Here is a 19,010-nt window from a genome sequence, read left to right on the forward strand (position 1 = left end):
TCAGTTTTGGAAGAGATAATGTAAATAGTATACATTTTTTAAAATTTGATTTCCAGTTTTACTGTACTGTTATGCAGAAATGTTTGTGTGTTGACCTTGCAATGCTTTAACTTAGCTAATTATAGTTTTAGCAACTAACCTTGCTAATCATATATTAGTTTTAAAAACTTTTTTCTTGATTCCTTGGGAATTTCTACACATAAAATAATTCTTTGAAAATAGGGACAGTATTATTCCTTTCCAATCTCTATTATTTTTGTTGTTTTACTGCACTGGGTAAGACTACTGGTATGATGTTGACTTGGAATGCTGAAAATGGGCATCCTTGTCTTGATCCTGATGTTAATGGGGGGAGCATTCGGTCTTTCATCATTTAGTATGATTTTGGGCATAACATTTTTTAGATGCCCTTTGTCAGGTTGAGGAGTGCATGTGTGCTCAGTCATGTCCAACTGTTTGTGACCCCATGGACTGTAACCCACCAGGCTCCTCTGTCCATGGGATTTCCCAGGCAAGAACAGTGGAATGGGTTGCCATTTCCTACTCCAGGGCATCTTCCCAACCCAGAAATTGAATCTCCTGGGTAGGGAGATCTCCTTGATCTCCTGCATGGGCAGGCAGATTCTTTTACCACTGAGCCACCTGGGAAGCCATCAGGTTGAGGAAGTTCCCTCTAATTGCTAGTTTATTGTTGTTGTTGTTTTTTTTATCATAAATAGGTGTTAAATGTTGGCACATGCCTTTTTGTATGAATTGATATGATCATACACTTTTTATTATTTACACTGTTAATTCGGTGAAATTCATTAATTGAATTTCACATATTGAATCAACCTTTCATTCTGAGGACAGACCCTTTTTGGTCGTGGAGTAGTGTTCTTTTTATATTGCTGCATTAGATTTGCTAACATTTTACTGAGGATATTTGTGTTTGTGTTCATGAAGATCTTAGTTTATTTTTTTTTAATTTTCCTCTTTCTCCTCCCCCTCCCCCTCCTCCACTCAACATTCCTACCTCCCCTTGCACCCACTCCTCTCTCGTTTTGGTGGTGGTGGTTGTTCAGTCGCTAAGTCATGTCTCACTCTTTGTGACCCCATGGACTGCAGCATGCCAGGCTCCTCTGTCCTCCACTATCTCCCAGAGTTTGCTCAAATTCATGTCCATTGAGTTGGTGATGCTGTCTAACCATCTCATCCTCTGCTGCCCCCCTTCTCCTTTTGCTTTCAGTCTTTCCCAGCATCAAGGTCTTTTCCAATGAGTCAGCTCTTCACATTAGGTGGCCAAAGTATTGGAGCTTCAGCTTCAGCATCAGTTCTTCCAATGAATATTCAGAGTTGATTTCCTTTAGGATTGACTGGTTTGATCTCCTTGCAGTCCAAGGGACTCTCAAGAGTCTTCTCCAGTACCACAATTCAAAAGCATCAATTCTTCAGTGCTATTTTTGGTATCTGAGTAATAATGACCTTGTAAAATGAGTTGAGACATGCTTACTCCTTTTCAATATTCTGAACCAGATTGTATAAATATCTGGTAGATTTGGTTACTGAAGCCATGTGAGTCTTATTCAGAATATTTTTAACTACACATTTTTATTGAGATATAATTGACATATAACCTTATATAAGTTTCAAGTATATCATATAATGGTTCGATATTTGTGTATATTGTGAAATGATCACCATAGTAAATCTGGTTAATATCCATCACCACACATAGTTACTTTTTTTTTTTCTTGTGACAAGAATTTTTAAGATTTGTCCTGTTAAGCAACTTTCAAATATCCAGTGTAGAAACTATAGTCACCATGCTGTACATTATATTATCATGACTTATCTGTTTTACAACTGGAAGTTTTGACCTCCTTCAACCGGTGTGCCCATCCTGCACTCCCAGCCTCTGGCAACTACCAGTCTGTTCTCCAAATCTATGAGTTTATTATTTTGTTTATTTGTTTGTTTTTAGATTCTCCATATAAGTGAGATCATGCAGTAATTTGTCTTTCTCTGCCTTATTTCACTTAGCATAATACCCTCAAGGTTCATCCATGTTGTCACAAATAGCAAGGTTTCTTTTTTTGTGGCTGAATAATATTCCAGTGTGTGTGTGTACATAATTTCTTTAATAGAACTATTCAGGTTATCTGTTTCATCTTTGGTGAGTTTTAGTGGCTTGTGGCTTTAGAGGAAATTCTCCATTTTATCTAAGTTGTTGAATTATGTGCATAGAAATATTTATAGTATATTCTTATTATCTTCTTAATTTCTGGAGGTCTGTAGTGATATCCCTTCTTTCCTTCCTGATATTGGTAGCTTTCGCATTCTCTTTTTATCCACATCATACTGCCTAGAGGTTTCATAATTATATTGCATTTTTCAAAGGTAAACTTTTGGTTTCATTGATTGTATTTGTTTTTACATTCATTGATTTCTGTCTTTATTATTTCATTCCTTCTGCTTGCTTTGGGATTATTGTGCCTTTCTTTCTCTGGGTTCTCAAGTTAGAATCTTGGTTTACTGCTTTGAGATTATACTTTTTTCCTAAATTAAGAATTTTCTGTTATAAGCATCTTACACATTTTCACATGTTGTATTTTAATGTATTTTAATTTTTTGTTCACTTCAAAATATTTTATAATTTCATTTGAGAATTCCTTTCTATAAATTTTCCTTTCCAGGCACTCTGTTCTATATCTTTAGATTCTTGGTTGTAATCAAGTGTTAAATTTAAATATACATCATCTCATGAGAATTTTGTAATAGCTCCATTTATTATGAATAATGATATGATATTCATTTACCTTGCTTCATTAAGGATTATAATAGTTATCATGTATTGAGTTCTTACTATGTCCTAAGTACTGTGTTGATCACTTTACCTAGTCTTACCACATCTATCAACAATTCTTTTAATTGGTGCTGTTATTAGCCCCATTTTATTACTGAGAAGACTGAATCACATATTTTTTCTTTATTTTTAAAAATATTTTTATTATTTACTTATTCATTTGACTGTGCCATGGAGCATGTGGGATCTTAGTTTCCCGACTTAGGGATTGAACCTGTATCCCCTGTAGTGGAAGTGCAGAGTCTTAACCACTGGACCACCAGGGAAGTGCCTGAATCACATATCTTAAGTGGTTTGTCCAAAGTCACTCAGCCAGTAAGTAGTAGAGCTGGGATTTGAATGTAGGTATTACTTCCCTCTTGCCTGGAAAATCCCATGGACAGAGGAGCCTGGTATGCTGCAGTCCATGGGTCGCTAAGAGTCAGACACGACTGAGCAACTTCACTTTTACTTTTCACTTTCATGCATTGGAGAAGGAAATGGCAACCCACTCCAGTGTTCTTGCCTGGAGAATCCCAGGGACGGGGGAGCCTGGTGGGCTGCCATCTGTGGGGTCGCACAGAGTCGGACACGACTGAAGTGACTTAGCAGTAGCAGTAGTAGCATTACTTCCCTGGTGGCTCAGACGGTAAAGCATCTGCCTACAATGCAGGAGACCCGGGTTCAATCCCTGGGTCAGGAAGATCTCCTGGAGAAGGAAATGGCAACCCACTCCAGTATTCTTGCCTGGAAAATCCCATGGATGGAGGAACCTGGTAGGCTACAGTCCATGGGGTTGCAAAGAGTCAGACACGATTGAGCAACTTCATTTTCTTTCACTTTTTATTCCAAACAAAGTTCTTAACCATTATACTACTTTTCCTCTAAATTTTTGATTTCTTGGCTTCTTAATAAGATTGTCAGCTTTCTTGAAGACAAATACTAGGTCTTAATTATATTGATCTCCTTTTCTCTGGGCTTCCCTGGTGGCTTAGGCAGTAAAGAATCTGCCTGCAATGCAGGAGACCCAGGTTCGATCTCTGGGTCAGAAAGATCCCTTGGAAAAGGGAATGGCAGCCCACTCCAGTATTCTTGCCTAGGAAATCCCATGGACAGAGATCCCATGGACTGGTGGGCTACAGTCCATGGGGTCGCAAAGAGTCAGACAAGACTTAGCAACTAAGCACATTTCTCTATAGCACCTGGGATGATATTAACACACAGTAATGGACTAATGGTTGTAGACAAAATTCAATGAAAGAACTGACGCGACAGAGAATCAAACCCATAACAATCGCCATTTTACCCCAGGTTCTTACCAACTAAAATAACTTAGCATAGTATCCTACATAGAAACAAAAAAAGCTGGCAAAATATTTGTGACAATGGTAATGGCCAAGTGTTAGAGTCGGCCAGAAGGTTTGTAAGTGTGACTGACCTGGGGTCCATCTCCAGTCTCTACTGTATGGTTCTGGCCTTCAATCTGTCCTTTTGCTCTCTTTTGACCTTTTTGTCACACTTTGAACTTTTATAACAGTTAAGCTTTCCCCAGTGGTTCATGATCCCTCTCCCCTTTTAATCTTGAGGCTTTTAGATGAGCTCTTCACCATTTATTTAAGAAACGTATATCTGAGTCTTAATATATGCCATGCACTTTATAAAAGCACTTTATATATATCAACCACTTATAATTTTGTGAGTTGGTACTATTATTATTCCCATTGTACAGATGAGGGAACTCTCACTGGATGTTCTTTATTTTTTTCTGAATAATTTTGTTTATTTTATTTTTTGGCTGTGCTGGGTCTTCATTGCTGCATGGGCTTTTCTCTAGTTGCGGTGTGTGGGCTTCTCATTGCAGTGGCTTTTCTCCTTACAGAGCACAGGCTCTGGGGGCGCCCCAGCTTCTGTAGTTGTGGTGCACGGGCTTAGTGGATCCAAGGCATGTGGGATATTCCCGGATCAGGGATCAAACCTGTGTCTCTTGCATTGGCTGGCAGATTCTTTACCACTGAGCCACCAGGGAAGCACTCTCACTAGCTTTTCTAATGGTTCATTATCCATTTCCAGTATCCAATAGGTATCTGGGAGGCAGGCTGGAGGTGGTACATAGCAAAACCAAAGTCTTTGACTCTGATCGGGCAATCATTTACCTGTTGGATTGTGCCCTGGGTCTGTAGAAGGCAGTGCAGCTGGGTAGTTGGGCCAGCTTTGCCACAGAATACATAAGGACTTCTGTTGCTCTTAGGAGTGATCTTCCCTGCCCCATGGTCTCCTGTTTGGCATGCACACACACCACACACAACATTTGTAATGTTCATACCATGGATTTGAAGTGCAGGATATAGCAGCAGAAACATAGCCTGGGAACTCGATGAAATCTGAATGTGACTTCTCCTTCTGCCCCTTATTATCTTTTTGATCTTGGCCAAGTGACTTAATCACTTGGTGCTTTGGTTTTCTCAGCTGTGAAGTTGAAAATGGTACTGATTATAATAAAAACCATGAAGATTCAATGAGATGATGTATTTGAATACTTAGTCCAGTGATTGGCACATGAAATTGCTCAATATATTGATGCATTAGATATTTTTTAAATTAGTGACATGTCAAAATGGCTATACTACCCAAAGCAATCTATAGATTCAATGCAATCCCTATCAAACTACCAACAGTATTTTTCACAGAACTAGAACAAATAATTTCACAATTTGTATGGAAATACAAAAAACCTCGAATAGCCAAAGTAACCTTGAGAAAGAAGAATGGAACTGGAGGAATCAACCTGCCTGACTTCAGACTATACTACAAAGCCACAGTCATCAAGACAGTATGGTACTGGCACAAAGACAGAAATATAGATCAATGGAACAGAATAGAAAGCCCAGAGATAAATCCACGAACCTATGGTCACCTTATCTTCGACAAAGGAGGCAAGGATATACAATGGAAAAAAGACAACCTCTTTAACAAGTGGTGCTGGGAAAACTGGTCAACCACCTGTAAAAGAATGAAACTAGAACACTTTCTAACACCATACACAAAAATAAACTCAAAATGGATTAAAGATCTAAATGTAAGACCAGAAACTATCAAACTCCTAGAGGAGAACATAGGCAAAACACTCTGCGACATAAATCACAGCAGGATCCTCTATGACCCACATCCCAGAATATTAGAAACAAAAGCAAAAGTAAACAAATGGGACCTAATGAAACTTAAAAGCTTTTGCACAACAAAGGAAACTATAAGCAAGGTGAAAAGACAGCCCTCAGATTGGGAGAAAATAATAGCAAATGAAGCAACAGACAAAGGATTAATCTCAAAAATATACAAGCAACTCCTGCAGCTCAATTCCAGAAAAATAAATGACCCAATCAAAAAATGGGCCAAAGAACTAAACAGGCATTTCTCCAAGGAAGACATACGGATGGCAAAAAAGCACATGAAAAGATGCTCAACATCACTCATTATCAGAGAAATGCAAATCAAAACCACAATGAGGTACCATTACACGCCAGTCAGGATGGCTGCTATCCAAAAGTCTACAAGCAATAAATGCTGGAGAGGGTGTGGAGAAAAGGGAACCCTCTTACACTGTTGGTGGGAATGCAAATTAGTACAGCCACTATGGAAAACAGTGTGGAGATTCCTTAAAAAGCTGGAAATAGATCTGCCATATGACCCAGCAATACCACTTCTAGGCATACACACTGAGGAAACCAGATCTGAAAGAGACACGTGCACCCCAATGTTCATCGCAGCACTGTTTATAATAGCCAGGACATGGAAGCAACCTAGATGCCCATCAGCAGAGGAATGGATGAGGAAGCTCTGGTACATATACACCATGGAATATTACTCAGCCATTAAAAAGGATTCATTTGAATCAGTTCTAATGAGATGGGTGAAACTGGAGCCCATTATACAGAGCGAAGTAAGCCAGAAAGATAAAGACCATTACAGTATACTAACACATATATATGGAATTTAGAAAGATGGTAACGATAACCCTATATGCAAAAAAAGAAAAAGAGACTCAGATGTATAGAACAGACTTGTGGACTCTGTGGGAGAAGGCGAGGGTGGAATGTTTCAAGAGAACAGCATCGAAACATGTATATCTAGGGTGAAACAGATCACCAGCCCAGGTTGGATGCATGAGACAAGTGCTCGGGCCTGGTGCACTGGGAAGACCCAGAGGGATGGGGTGGAGAGGGAGGCGGGAGGGGGGACCGGGATGGGGAATACATGTAAATCCATGGCTAATTCATGTCAATGTATGACAAAAACCACTGCAATGTTGTAAAGTAATTAGCCTCCAACTAATAAAAATAAATGGGAAAAAAAATAAAAAAAAATAAATTAGTGACATGTAAGACCTTTTTCTATATTAAGGATAATTCACCTTTTGGCCTGTATGTAGCTTGTAGAACTGAATTTTGAGGACTCAGAACAAGACTTGTCCTTATCTAGGTTGTTTATTTTGAATCTTGATGTTGACTTTTATCTTCTTTATCTTTGGCCATTCATGGGCCTTTGGGATCAGTTCCATCATCCTCAGGATTTAAGTTTTGGTGCCTTGTGTAAATGACATTCTTTTAAGGCCAGTGGCAAAGCCTGGTACTAGAGGTCAGCTTTACCTCTACTATCAGTGAGATATTTTTCTCTGCCAGGTCAAGTGTTTTTGCTGTGCCTGTCACTTAGAAGTGTCCAGGGACAGAGTTGGGCACATGTTACTTCACCCCCTTAACAGCCGCAGAATGGCTGTTAAGGACCCCTGCTCCAGGCATTAAGGCTTGAGCCAGAGTTTTCACCAGTCAGTTTCTGAGAGTATGAGGTGCCTCCTAGAAAGATTCTGTTTTAAAAAATGTGCCAATCCAGGGAGGCAGGAGTGACATTGCATTGATGTGCCTCCTCCCTTTTATGGATCAAGCTAAGCCCTCTTAAACTGTAGGACTGCTGGTCTGGCATGGCCTAAGAGCAAGCTCCTGACAGTTATCCCCTGAAAGCTCAAACCTGGAGCAGGGGATGAAGAAGGTGGTACGAGAGACCCCTGAAAGCACAAGGAAGGAAAGTGGCACACCGCTAACTCTTTACTTGAGGTCATATTTGCAGTGGAGGAAGGGAGGCAGGCTCTGGTGCAAGATAGCGAGGTGGACATTCGAGTTCAGAGTCAGATGAACCTGGGTTTGCATTGTGACTCTACTGCCCTATGGCGTTGATGAAGTCACGTCACCTTTCTGAGCCTGGTTTCCTCATCCACAAAATGTGATGAATAATTCTACCCATCTCATAAAATTGCTGTAAAAATTCAGTTGGAGAGTTTACCTAAAGCAGTTACTTTGATATTTGCCTGGGATATGTTAAGTGCACATCACCATCATCACAGCATTGCCAGCAACAAGCAGCTGAAAGAAACAGACTGGGGGAAACCAAAAGCAGCCTTGGTTGGGGCGTGTGTGGTGTTCCCTTGGGGACTCCTTACAACATGGTCTCTTAGTCTTAGGCACAGGTCCGTGAGTTCCAAGAGAAGAGCTCATGTTCTTCTAGGTCCCAGTCAGGGCATAAGAGAGATCCTAGTTATTGTGAGACTGCTGTGAATGTCTGTGTGTGTGTGAGCTTGAAAGAGTGAGCTTGAGGTCCAGAAGCCACGTTGACTCAGTGGTGGTTGTATGTGACCCATCAAATTAGCTTTTCTGCAGGAGGAACAGACTGTCATTCTTTGCTTCTCCCTTAGTCATTGGGGACCACTTGCCTTGAATGATGAGGGAAGCTACTTCAGCCTATTTCCACAGCTCACACAGGTGGAGTTTGTTCCTAACCTGCTTGTTCTTGACTTATAAAGGGTTCCTAGCATGTGTTTTAACAAGTCTGGATTTGAGAAACAGGATCACTACCCAGTGCTGGAGACCAGTGGTTTTCTCCTTTTCTTTTTTGTTTTGCTTTCTAGTCACAGAACCCAGTATGTAAAATAGACAAAAGAAAGCTTGGAAGGCTGCCACTTCCACCCCAAAGGTGTTTCTAAGAAAGCGAGGGAGCCCATTTGCGAAACACTGAAGTTGTCTTCCTGGGTTGTATTTGCTACCCTTTTCCTGCCTAGGTCTCTGTTTGGGGAGAAGGATTGGACCTGGCTGTGTAAGTAAGCAACCTGGCTCTGAGAAATAGGTCTCTACTATAATAACACAGTCGTGTAATAACACCTGGCTCCCGCAGTGCCCCTTTGTTAGGCTGCCTGAGCCACAGCAGTTGGAGCTGAGATTGGGACGGACTGAATGTTTAGGGAGCCCAGAGCTAATTATGCAATGAAGTGTTGTAACCAAAGCCTGTTCACCAAGCGTCTAGGGGATTTTGAGGCGGCACTGGTGCTCTTCAGAACATTTCAGCTAATGCAAAATGTGCTGCTTTTCATTTATTACACATGTGTGCCCACTCCAGTGTTCTGTTTCACTCACACAACCTCTTGTATACATGCTCTCCCATCTGGCATGGCATAACCTGACACATTTTTGTCTGCCTCTGCCTCACAGTCAGAGTATGACCTGTACTTTATCTTTTTTCCTCTCCAGGCTACAGATGCACATGTTGAATGGAGCTCTTCTTGCTCTGCTATTTCCTGTGGTGAATACGCGGCTGGTAAGTGGCCCCTTCTAGAAATATACCAGCAACATACAAAATGGTATTTGCTTGCTCCTATGTTATCCAGTGCTTGTCCTCATCCTTAGGTCATGTCCTCATGTGAGTTTTTATTTTTTTAATCTTTTTTATTAAAGTATAGGTGAGTGGGAATATTAGTTTCAGATGTATAGCATAGTGATTCAATGTTTTTAATAGGTTAAGCTCCATTTAAAGTTATCATGAGATATTGGCTATATTCTCTGTGCTATGCAATATATCCTTTTAGCTTATTTATATTGATCATGGTAATTTCTACCTTTGACCCCTCTGTGTAAGTTTTTACATGTCTACACATTCAATGTTGAGATTTGATGCAACCCTGTTTGGATGTAATGGAGCTTGATGAGGGTGAGAGTATGGTATGGAACTCTGGGGCTTTAGTAAGGGTTTAGGCCAGAACCAGAACAGATCAGAAAAGCCTACAGAAGCTTTTGGAAGGGTTTGGTGAAGAGGAAGGAGGCCCCACCCATTCAACCAAAGCTTCCAGGTGTTCTAAGGGCCTCCAGTGTGGATTCAGCCACATTGATCCAGAATAATCTACTGGGGAGCCTCAAAGGCAGCCTGCTTTGCCAGAGACGCCTTTGGGCAAGAATTAGATTTCTTCCCTGTTGTCCCAAACCCACAGAGAAGTCTGACCAACACATCCCCACAGTGGTTAGCAGGTAGAACCCCACTGTGGCAGGTGGCTGGGTGCTAAACCAGTACAGAGAGAAGTGGGAGTATAGTGCTTGAGTGGCCAGGCCCTGTCCTTAGACTCCCATATGTGCGGCTGCAGAGGGATTAGCAGGCTGGCTGAGAAAACTCAGGGCAAGAACTCACATGTGAAATACTTCCTACTGCTTTCTGTTTTCATGACTTAAATTTGCCTCATGTGTTAGTATCACAGTTTAAACCTCAAAATGATAATCATTCCTCTTTGGATAGCATTTCATAGTTTACAAGGTCATTTCAAATAACAGTTGCGGGAGGTAGCTATTAAGTTGTGTGAGGGCCGAGTATTATAGCCTCTTGTTATAGAGGAAGAAACTGGCAGAGAGTCCATCAGTAGAAATTCTTTCCTTTCGTCTGTCCCTCCTTTGTCCTTCCTTCCTTCCTTCCCTCTCTTTCCCCCCTCCCCCTTTCCGCTTCTTCCCCTCTCTAATGGCAGATTTGTTATTCTATTTGTTATGACCCCCAGTACTTTCTAAATAAATGTCAAGCTTTAGTCAGCCAGCTTATCAAGAATGTCCAAGTAACTTTCCTTAACATCGAAATTTATTTGATGAACTCTGTGTTAACTAGCGATTCCAGTCACTCTGGTAAATAATCTTGTATTCCTTTTCTAAAATAAAAGCTCAGGATGGTGGCTCTGTTTGCATATGTCTTGACAGTTGGCTTTGGTCTGGTTACTTTAAATGGCTGGGACCCCTCCTAGGCTACTCTGACCTTCAGGACTTTTTACTTTGCAACCCCTTATTTGAGCTCAGATTGACAAAATAAGGCACAGGAAGGTAGGCAACTCTGTAAGCCTGATGATCTAATTAGGCAGGAAGTCAATTCTGGACATTTTTTGCCCTTCCTTCTTGGCCCTTGATGCTTTTTAATCCTCTTTTTCCTCCGTAGCTATAATGAGGAAACAAGGAAAATAGAATGAGCTAATTGGTGTGTATACCAGTAATACAAACGTGTATACACTCATATATAAAGACAGTGAGAGAGTTAGAGGAAATTTCCACAGTCAGCTAAAGGATGTGGATCATCAGTGAATTTCCACGTGGTCTTCTGCTCTATGCCTTGTTGGCACTGGGGCTTGCAGCCCAGCTAAAGAATGTCCAGCTCCAAGTTCCTCCTGGTTCTTGATCTTAGAAGCTGACACCTTAGAAGAAAGAAGATTTATTCCAATGGCCCATATTACAAGTAAGTACTCCTCACTACCAGGATTTCAGAGTAGGTCTCTTTCTGACTTCAGATGAAGTGCCTTAAGGGCAATTTCACTTTTGTTTCTTGGAGGGAAGGAGGGGAAATGTATCATGGAGCTATCATTACATTATCAGAGAGGTGAAAGCTTGTCTGAGCTAATCTTCTAGAGGGGAAACTTGTGCTTAGTCGCTCAGTTGTGTCTGACTCTTTGCAACCCCATGGACTGTAGCCTGCCAGGCTCCTCTGTCCACGGGATTCTCCAGGCAAGAATACCAGAGTGGGTTGCCATGCCCTCCTCCAGGGGATCTTCCCAACCCAGGGATCTAACCCAGGTCTCCTGCATTGCAGACAGATTCTTTACCATCTGAGCCACCAGGAAAACCCAGAGAGGGAACTTAGATGGATAAATGACTTGCCTAAGAAGCCAAGGTGGATGCCCTTAGAACCCAGGTCTCCTAACTCAGACTTCAGAGCCCTTTTCCTTTGTTTGATTGACATTTAGGGTGAGTTTGAATATGAATGCTAGTGAATTAAGATGCTGGAGATGCTACTTAGCTTCTCTCCAAGTAGAGGAGTTGGGTCATAGGCTTCTTTGATAAGTTGATGAGGACTATAGAGCCTCTTCCCAGATGCACGAAGACAAGTTTGCATACAATTTCAGAAGAGGCACAGACCACCACCTCCTGCCCCTTTCTCCCAGAAGCCCATCCATGGATTCCTTGTTGAGATCCCCCAGCCCCAGCTGTCAGTAAGTAGTTCATGGCTTGGAGAATAGATGAACTGCCTAGTAGCTCCTTGTATAGCCAGTGGTTTTTTGGTCTGATGGTGATGGGGTTCCTTATCTATACACATGACTTTGCAGACAATGTTTCAGGCTAAACCACCTCCTAGAAAGTGCAAGCCAAGACCTGGGAGCTAAGCAGGGTGCCCATGGAACTTGGTTACATATTAGCTTTTCGGTTACAACTCTTACCTTGTAGAGCTGTTGATCTGATCCTCAGAATGAGGCATGGGACCCAAGCTGCATTCCAACCCTAAGCCTTTTACCCTCAAATGTCCATGACAACTTCTTATGAAGTATTCTGAGCAAGGGAGAAAAGAAACTGCAAACTGTGACAGCCCCTTCTCCAACCAAAGCCTCTAGCCTGGCCTATATTTATGTTTGCAGCCATCTGTCTTCTACTAGAACAATAAGGAGACGAATGATAATGATTCTTTTCATCAAGTTCCTTTCTTCATCAAGGCTCAAAGCCTCTAGTATATTAATTATCTTATTATCAAAAATTGCCCCTTATTGTGTAGCCATGTTGATCTGTTACATTAGTTCCTGTTTTCCTCCTTTACCACCCCTCCCCTTTTACCAAGTTCCTGTTCTCTGTTAGATGGTTCTCTTGAATGTTCCTAACAGACTGAGTGGAAGAGGTTAGTAATGATTTTTTCCATTCCTGAGGTGGCTGCTCCCTATCCACCATCATGTTTTTGGGATGTAACTGCTGCCGGCACACCAGGTGTGCTGCTGGGAACACTTTGCTGTCACGGATGCAAATCGGCTTGAGAATCTTACTCTTTGCTAATTGGTACATTGAAACGTGCTAATTGACCTGGAAAAGTTATTTCTGTGAGTGGCAAATTGAGCTATTTTAAAGTTATAGTTTGGGTTTTGGACTTGAACTAGGGACAGAATGTCCCTTTGCTTTCTTGACAGTACTTAAAATAGAAAAAGCTTGTTTTCAAAAGAGGCCTTAGCTTTCTGAAGAATTCATTCAGGCAAAATTGTGCCTCAACCTTCTACAAAGGCCAGTGTGTTTCTGATCAGATGAATGCAAAGTGTATGGGGACATGGAGGGTGTTGAGAAGGCCTGGGGTTCCACCAAATTCTAGGCACTGGCCTAGAATAGGTCTAATTACTGCCTGTATTTTGAGATTAATCTTTGAGAGTCTTAACAGAATGCCAGCCCAGCCATACCAGTCAGTCCAAATTTTTATTGAGCACATTTTTTTGTTAAATATTGTGCTATATGCTTCAGGAGATGCAAAAGCAACCAGAGTTCATTCCCAGCCCTTAAGGAACTTGTGGTTTAGTTAGAAGGATAAGGCACAAATGCCTTAGACATGACTGTGATATTAGAGTCAAAATCTTGAGAAAGGAGAATTGCAAGACAATACAGGCTTAATCACTAAATTGTAATTGTTTCAAGATCTACAAAAATGGGAAGAGGATTAATATCAGTATTTATGGAGCATCTAATGTGAATGTGTGCCAGGTAATTTATGAATATTCTTATTAAATTCTCACAAGAACCTGATTTTACCTGTGAGGAAACTGAGGTTTTGAGACGCTAAATGACTTGCTCAGAGTTACATGATTTCTAAGTACTAAAACTAAGTCTAAAGACTTTGAGCTCTAATGCACTGCGTCCTAAAGAGGTCATTGGATGAGGTGGTCCAGAAATGTTCCATGCAAAAGTAAAGCCTGAACCAAGCCTTGAAGGGCTATTAGAATGTGCATGCAAATTGCAGAAGAAGGTGACAGTTCAACTAAGGGACCAGAGGTGTGGAGGTAGGAAATAGTAGACTCTCCTTGAGAGTCTAAAGAGCAGGATGGAGAGTCATGAACTCCAGTTTGTATATATAGACTGCCTCTTACTGGCCAATCACCAGAAGACATCCTGTGACACTGCTTCTGTCACGCCTTTTAGCCCTTGGAGTGTTTTGATTTTATGTGTACTTACATTTTCCACCACCACTAAGAGTTCTTACAGGGAGACAGAGCTTTTCAACCACAAAATCTTTCACAAATACAAATATGTCACCCTAGTAGAGTTAAGAGTATGAACTCAGGGATCTGATTTTCCAGGTTCATACCCTGACTGTGCTGCGTGTGTATGAGAGGGAGGGAGAAAGGGAACTTGGCTAAGTTACTTAACTTGAATGGGCTTCCATGCTCTCATCTATGATATAGAGGTGATCATAGTGCCTCCCTCCTAAAGCTGCTCTGAGGATAAATCAGTTAATATATGTAAAGCATGTAGCACAGCACCTGGCAGATGGGAGGTCCTCCATCAGCATTAGTTGTTAATTATTAGTCTTTGATCTTCACAGAAACCCTGTGAAAGGTGGGTATTAGTGTTACTGTACCAGGTTCATTTGCCCAGTGTGTTGGAAGTCAAATGCTGAGATGCTGAGGTTTGCCCTACAAGGCAGCCAAGCGAGGAGAACCAATCTCAAATCCACCTCCCCCAAGTTGAGGGGTTTAGGATATTTATGGGACAAGGAAGCAGGATGGTCTGAGGCCTGGGGAAAGATGGTTGGAGGCAAGAAGGTGGTGAAGTAATCAGCGTTCTGTGCAAGTATAGCTGAGTTACGTACTTCTTCTTGATATGCATGTTCAATAAATGGAGGAACTTAGCATGATCTGAGGATGGAGTTTTAGGCCCTCTGACATCAAAAGGTAATCCATCAGATACTCTCAGTCCCAGCTGAATGGTGAATGGTTGATGGTCTTGACCACTTTGAAATGTGCTAGACTAGCTCCATGTTCCTGAAAAAACAACTGAAGCAACCATTACTATAATGTCAGAGCTGTTATCTATAGGGGGTGGCTAAAGGAGTCTTGTGATATATTGTCTAAGCTATACGCAGCTTGGAAGATATACAGTTTGCAGGAACAATTAAGGAGAGCTTGGTTTGTGAAGGCAGGTTATAGGATGTTACTTATTAAGCAAGTTGTGGTTTAAGAAATCTAGCTGATGCCTGTCCTTGGTTTCACTTGTTGTTGTTATTTAGTTGCTAAGTCATGTCTGATTCTTTGAGACCCCATGGACTGTAGCCCACCAGGCTCCTCTGTCCATGGAATTTCCCAGGCAAGAATACTGGAGTGGATTGCCATTTCCTTCTCCAGGGGATCTTCCTGACCCAAGGATCGAACCCATGTCTCCTGCATTGGCAGGCGGATTCTTTACCACTGAGCCATCTGGTTAGCACTGCCATTTAACAGATTAAACCTTAGAAAGTTTACATAACTTGGTCAGAGACACACAAGAATTGACAGAACTGGCCTGAGAACATCTGTCTTTGTGATATGAAAGCTCAAGGGTTTCCTTCCACCTCTTTCCTGATTATTTTATTTGATTTTCAAGTATCAAGCCAAGTCAAGTTTTTGTGTAAATTTTATACAATATCCATTAGAGATTCTTTTGGGGGACTGATTATACTTTCACGATTTTTTAAAAAGTATATGCTCTTTGAAAAAACCATTTAATCAGACAAGTATAAAGAGAAAGCCAATCTTTTTTTTTTTGAAAGCCAATCTTTAAACCTCATCAATTTTCAATCCTGTCTCCCCAGGGGTAAGTTGTGTTAACTGTTTGTATATGTTTCCACATTTTTCTTTTGCCCATAAGTGCAGATGGAGATGTTCACATTTCTGGGGTTGTTGGTTGGTTTGGTTGTAGGTTTCTTGTGCAATCAGCATTGAACTATAACCATTCCTCCAGTGTATTTTCCTTTAACCTAATTGTAGAATCTGTAATCTCTTCAGGTGTGGATGTAGCTCATTGTTTTCCAATAACTGCTGAGCACTCCATAGTTTGGTTGAAGTGTATATTCAGCCTGTTGCCAGGCTCCCAGGCCTGCATCATAACTAGTGTCTGTGGGCAAGGGTAGTGTCTTTTGTGGTATCTGCTCTATGCAGGACACCCAGCACATGGTGGTATCCACAGATAGAATAAATGAATTAGCCCATCAACCTGAGCCTCTGTATTGCAGAGAAATTTCAGGGATCTTTTGCACACATGTCCAGGATGATGTCTTAGGTGTAATAACCGGAGGGATGAGAGATATTTTTCCCAAGTGAATTATTTTTAAACCACTTAAAATAATGCTGTTTTCCTGATGACAGCAAAAGACATATTTAGTGATGAAAATTTGTGAAATACAGGAAAGGAGAAATAAAAAAATAAGTACCATACATCTGAGTCTCAAGGGCTTATTTTTCAACATATTAAAAAAAAGAAAAACACCAAAAAGCATGAGGCTTTTGTGCCTCTGTCCTTGCAACTGTGTAATTGCAACTGTGTAAATGTTTTCTTTACAAAAGTAATATCTTCATAATAGCAAATAAAGAAAATACAGAAAAATACTGAAATAGGATCATTGAATAGTTGACAGATGTTCATATTGTTTGCAGCATATTCTCAAAGTCTTCTCGTCTCTGTGTGCTGGTTAAGAGTTAGTATAATGTAGTGGTCAGGTAGCTGACTCTGGAGTGAGCAGATCCTTGCTTTTATGGCTGGCTCGTCTGTCTTTATCCATGTGATCGTGACATACACACTTCGGTGACCTCGTTTTCTAATCTGTAGATGGATGCTTGAACGAATGGAGATACGTGGGGTAAGCACTTAGTCCAGTGCCTGGCACACAGTAAGTGTTTAATTAAGTGTCAGATGCTCTTGTTGTTACTACTGCTCCAAATAGATGTCGAACTGGGCTCCTATTGGCCTGTGCTATTTGATGTTAGCCTTCAGGGCCTTGGCTCTAGCTCCCTGGTTGGGTGATGGTGATGTGAAGAGGGCTTTGTTTCTTTTTTTTTTCCATTTATTTTTATTAGTTGGAGGCTAATTACTTTACTATATTGTAGTGGTTTTTGAGGGCTATGTGTCTGAATTAGCTTTGCCGAGTGAGATTAAAATTCCCTGGCAGGATTTCTTTTCCACATTGACTAGCAGCACCTTTGTGTGTGTGTGTGTTTCCCAGACAGACTGTTAGATTAGGGAACTGGTCAACTCTCTCTCTACTCCCTCCTGACAGGTGAATTAGGCCTACTCCTGGTGTTTTTTCCCATTTGAATGAAATGTTGAGACCTCTGAGTTTTTCAGTAACACCCAAGCCCCCGACTCTCGGGGAGAGTGGCAACCATGAATGAGAATGACAGGTAGCAGCCTCTTTGCCTCCAGAGTTTAATAGTTCTTTGCACTAGTTCTGTTTTCCGAAAATGCGATTAGAAGGCACAGCCTCTGACTCTTCCACCCAATATTTCTCCCTCTTCCTCGAGCCACTCCCCCAAGCCATGTTTCTTTTTTGTTTTTTTTAGATCAAGCAGGCAAGATTTATTGAGCAAGTCGTAAGCAGTACAGTCTCGAGTGGTCAGCAGTGTTTCTTCATGCAGTCAAAGCCTTATCTAGCAGGCGAGTTCTGTTTCCCCAGTCTGTGTGGATCAGTGGTTCTCAGCCCTGACTGCACCCTAGAAGCAACAAAGCCAATTTCAAAATGTAAGCATTTTCCAGAAGCACCCCAGGCAATTCCAGTGTGCAGGCGGGGCAGCACTGCTTAGGGCCCTGCCTGGTCTCACGCTGTCGCTGACCGCTGACATTGGGGCTTTGAGCATCAGTTTCCCCATTTGTCAAATGGTCTTAGTGATATCTGTTCTGTCTACCTCACAGATATGTTTTTGAAGAAAAGGTAGCAGATAACAGAAGACAACAGAAGAATTAGCAAAGAACTCTGAACATTTAAAAGCACTCCACAAAGAGGCAATGAATCCTTGCGTCTTTCTTTCTCCCTGTAGTCATTTTTTTGAGGGGAGGTGTTAATTGAGATAAAATCTACATAATGCAAGTTTATCCATTTGAAGTGTACAATTCAATGTCTAATTCAGTGCATTACAGAGTTGTACAACCATTGCCACTATTTAATTTTAGAATATTTTCGTCATTCTCCCCCACCCCCACCAAAAGCATTAGTAATGTCTCTCTACTCCTCCCCTCCATAGACCCTGGCAACCACTCATCTCCTTTCTGTCCCTATGGATTTGCTTGTTCTAGATATCTCATGTAAATGGAATCATATCATATGTAGCATTTTCTGATTGACTTATTCCACTTAGCATAAAGTTTTCAAGTTCATCCAGGTTGTTACATGTATCAATACTTCATTTCTTTTTATGACTGAATAATAATATTCCTTTGTACAGTATACCACATTTTTTAAAAATTGAAATATACTGTATCTACAATGTTGTGCCAGCTTCAAGTGTACAGCACAGTGATTCAGTTTGTTAGATTCTCTTCCCTTACAGTGGGTATTACAAAATACTGAGTATAGTTCCCTGTGCTATATTGTAGGTCTTTGTTGGTTATCTTATATTTTGTTTATCCATTCACGCATTGATGGACGTTTGGGTTGTTTCCACCTTTTGGCCATTGTGAATAGTGATGCTATGAATGGTTGTGTAAAGATATCTGCTTGACTAGGCTTCCCTATTGGCTCAGACGGTAAAGAATCTGGCTGCAATGCAGGAGACTTGGGTTCCGTTCCTGGGTCGGAAGATCCCCTGAAGAAGGAAATGGCTACCCACTCCAGTATTCTTGCCTGGAGAATTTCATGGACAGAGGAGCCTGGTGGGGTACAGTCTTGACTGCTTTGGGGTATATACCTAGAAGTGAAATTTCTGGGTCATATGGTAACTCCATGTTTAAATAACCTTTTGAGGAACTGCCAGATTGCTTTCCAAAGTGGCTTCCCTGTTTTTTATTCCTACTAGCAATGTATGAGGGTTCTGGTTTTGCTGCCTCCTTGCCAACAATTTTTATTACCTGATTTTTTCCCCATA

The 19,010-nt window shown here is 41.2% G+C and overlaps 1 protein-coding gene across 13 annotated transcripts in view; it reads left to right on the forward strand.

The window, feature by feature from the left end:
- Nucleotides 1–19,010, forward strand: part of TMEM164 (transmembrane protein 164) — a 222,642-nt gene that overhangs the window by 86,406 nt on the left and 117,226 nt on the right. For 12 of the 13 annotated variants that reach the window (XM_070462148.1, XM_070462152.1, XM_070462153.1 and 9 more), the window contains one exon: nt 9,394–9,460. The exons of the other annotated variant lie outside the window; for it this stretch is intronic. In XM_070462148.1, the coding sequence (XP_070318249.1) occupies nt 9,394–9,460 (67 nt within the window). The remainder of the gene's footprint in view (nt 1–9,393; nt 9,461–19,010) is intronic. 13 annotated transcript variants of the gene reach the window in all.

Source organism: Odocoileus virginianus, unplaced genomic scaffold (genome assembly GCF_023699985.2).
Source record: "Odocoileus virginianus isolate 20LAN1187 ecotype Illinois unplaced genomic scaffold, Ovbor_1.2 Unplaced_Scaffold_1, whole genome shotgun sequence".
In the NCBI taxonomy this organism is placed as follows: Eukaryota; Metazoa; Chordata; class Mammalia; order Artiodactyla; family Cervidae; genus Odocoileus; species Odocoileus virginianus.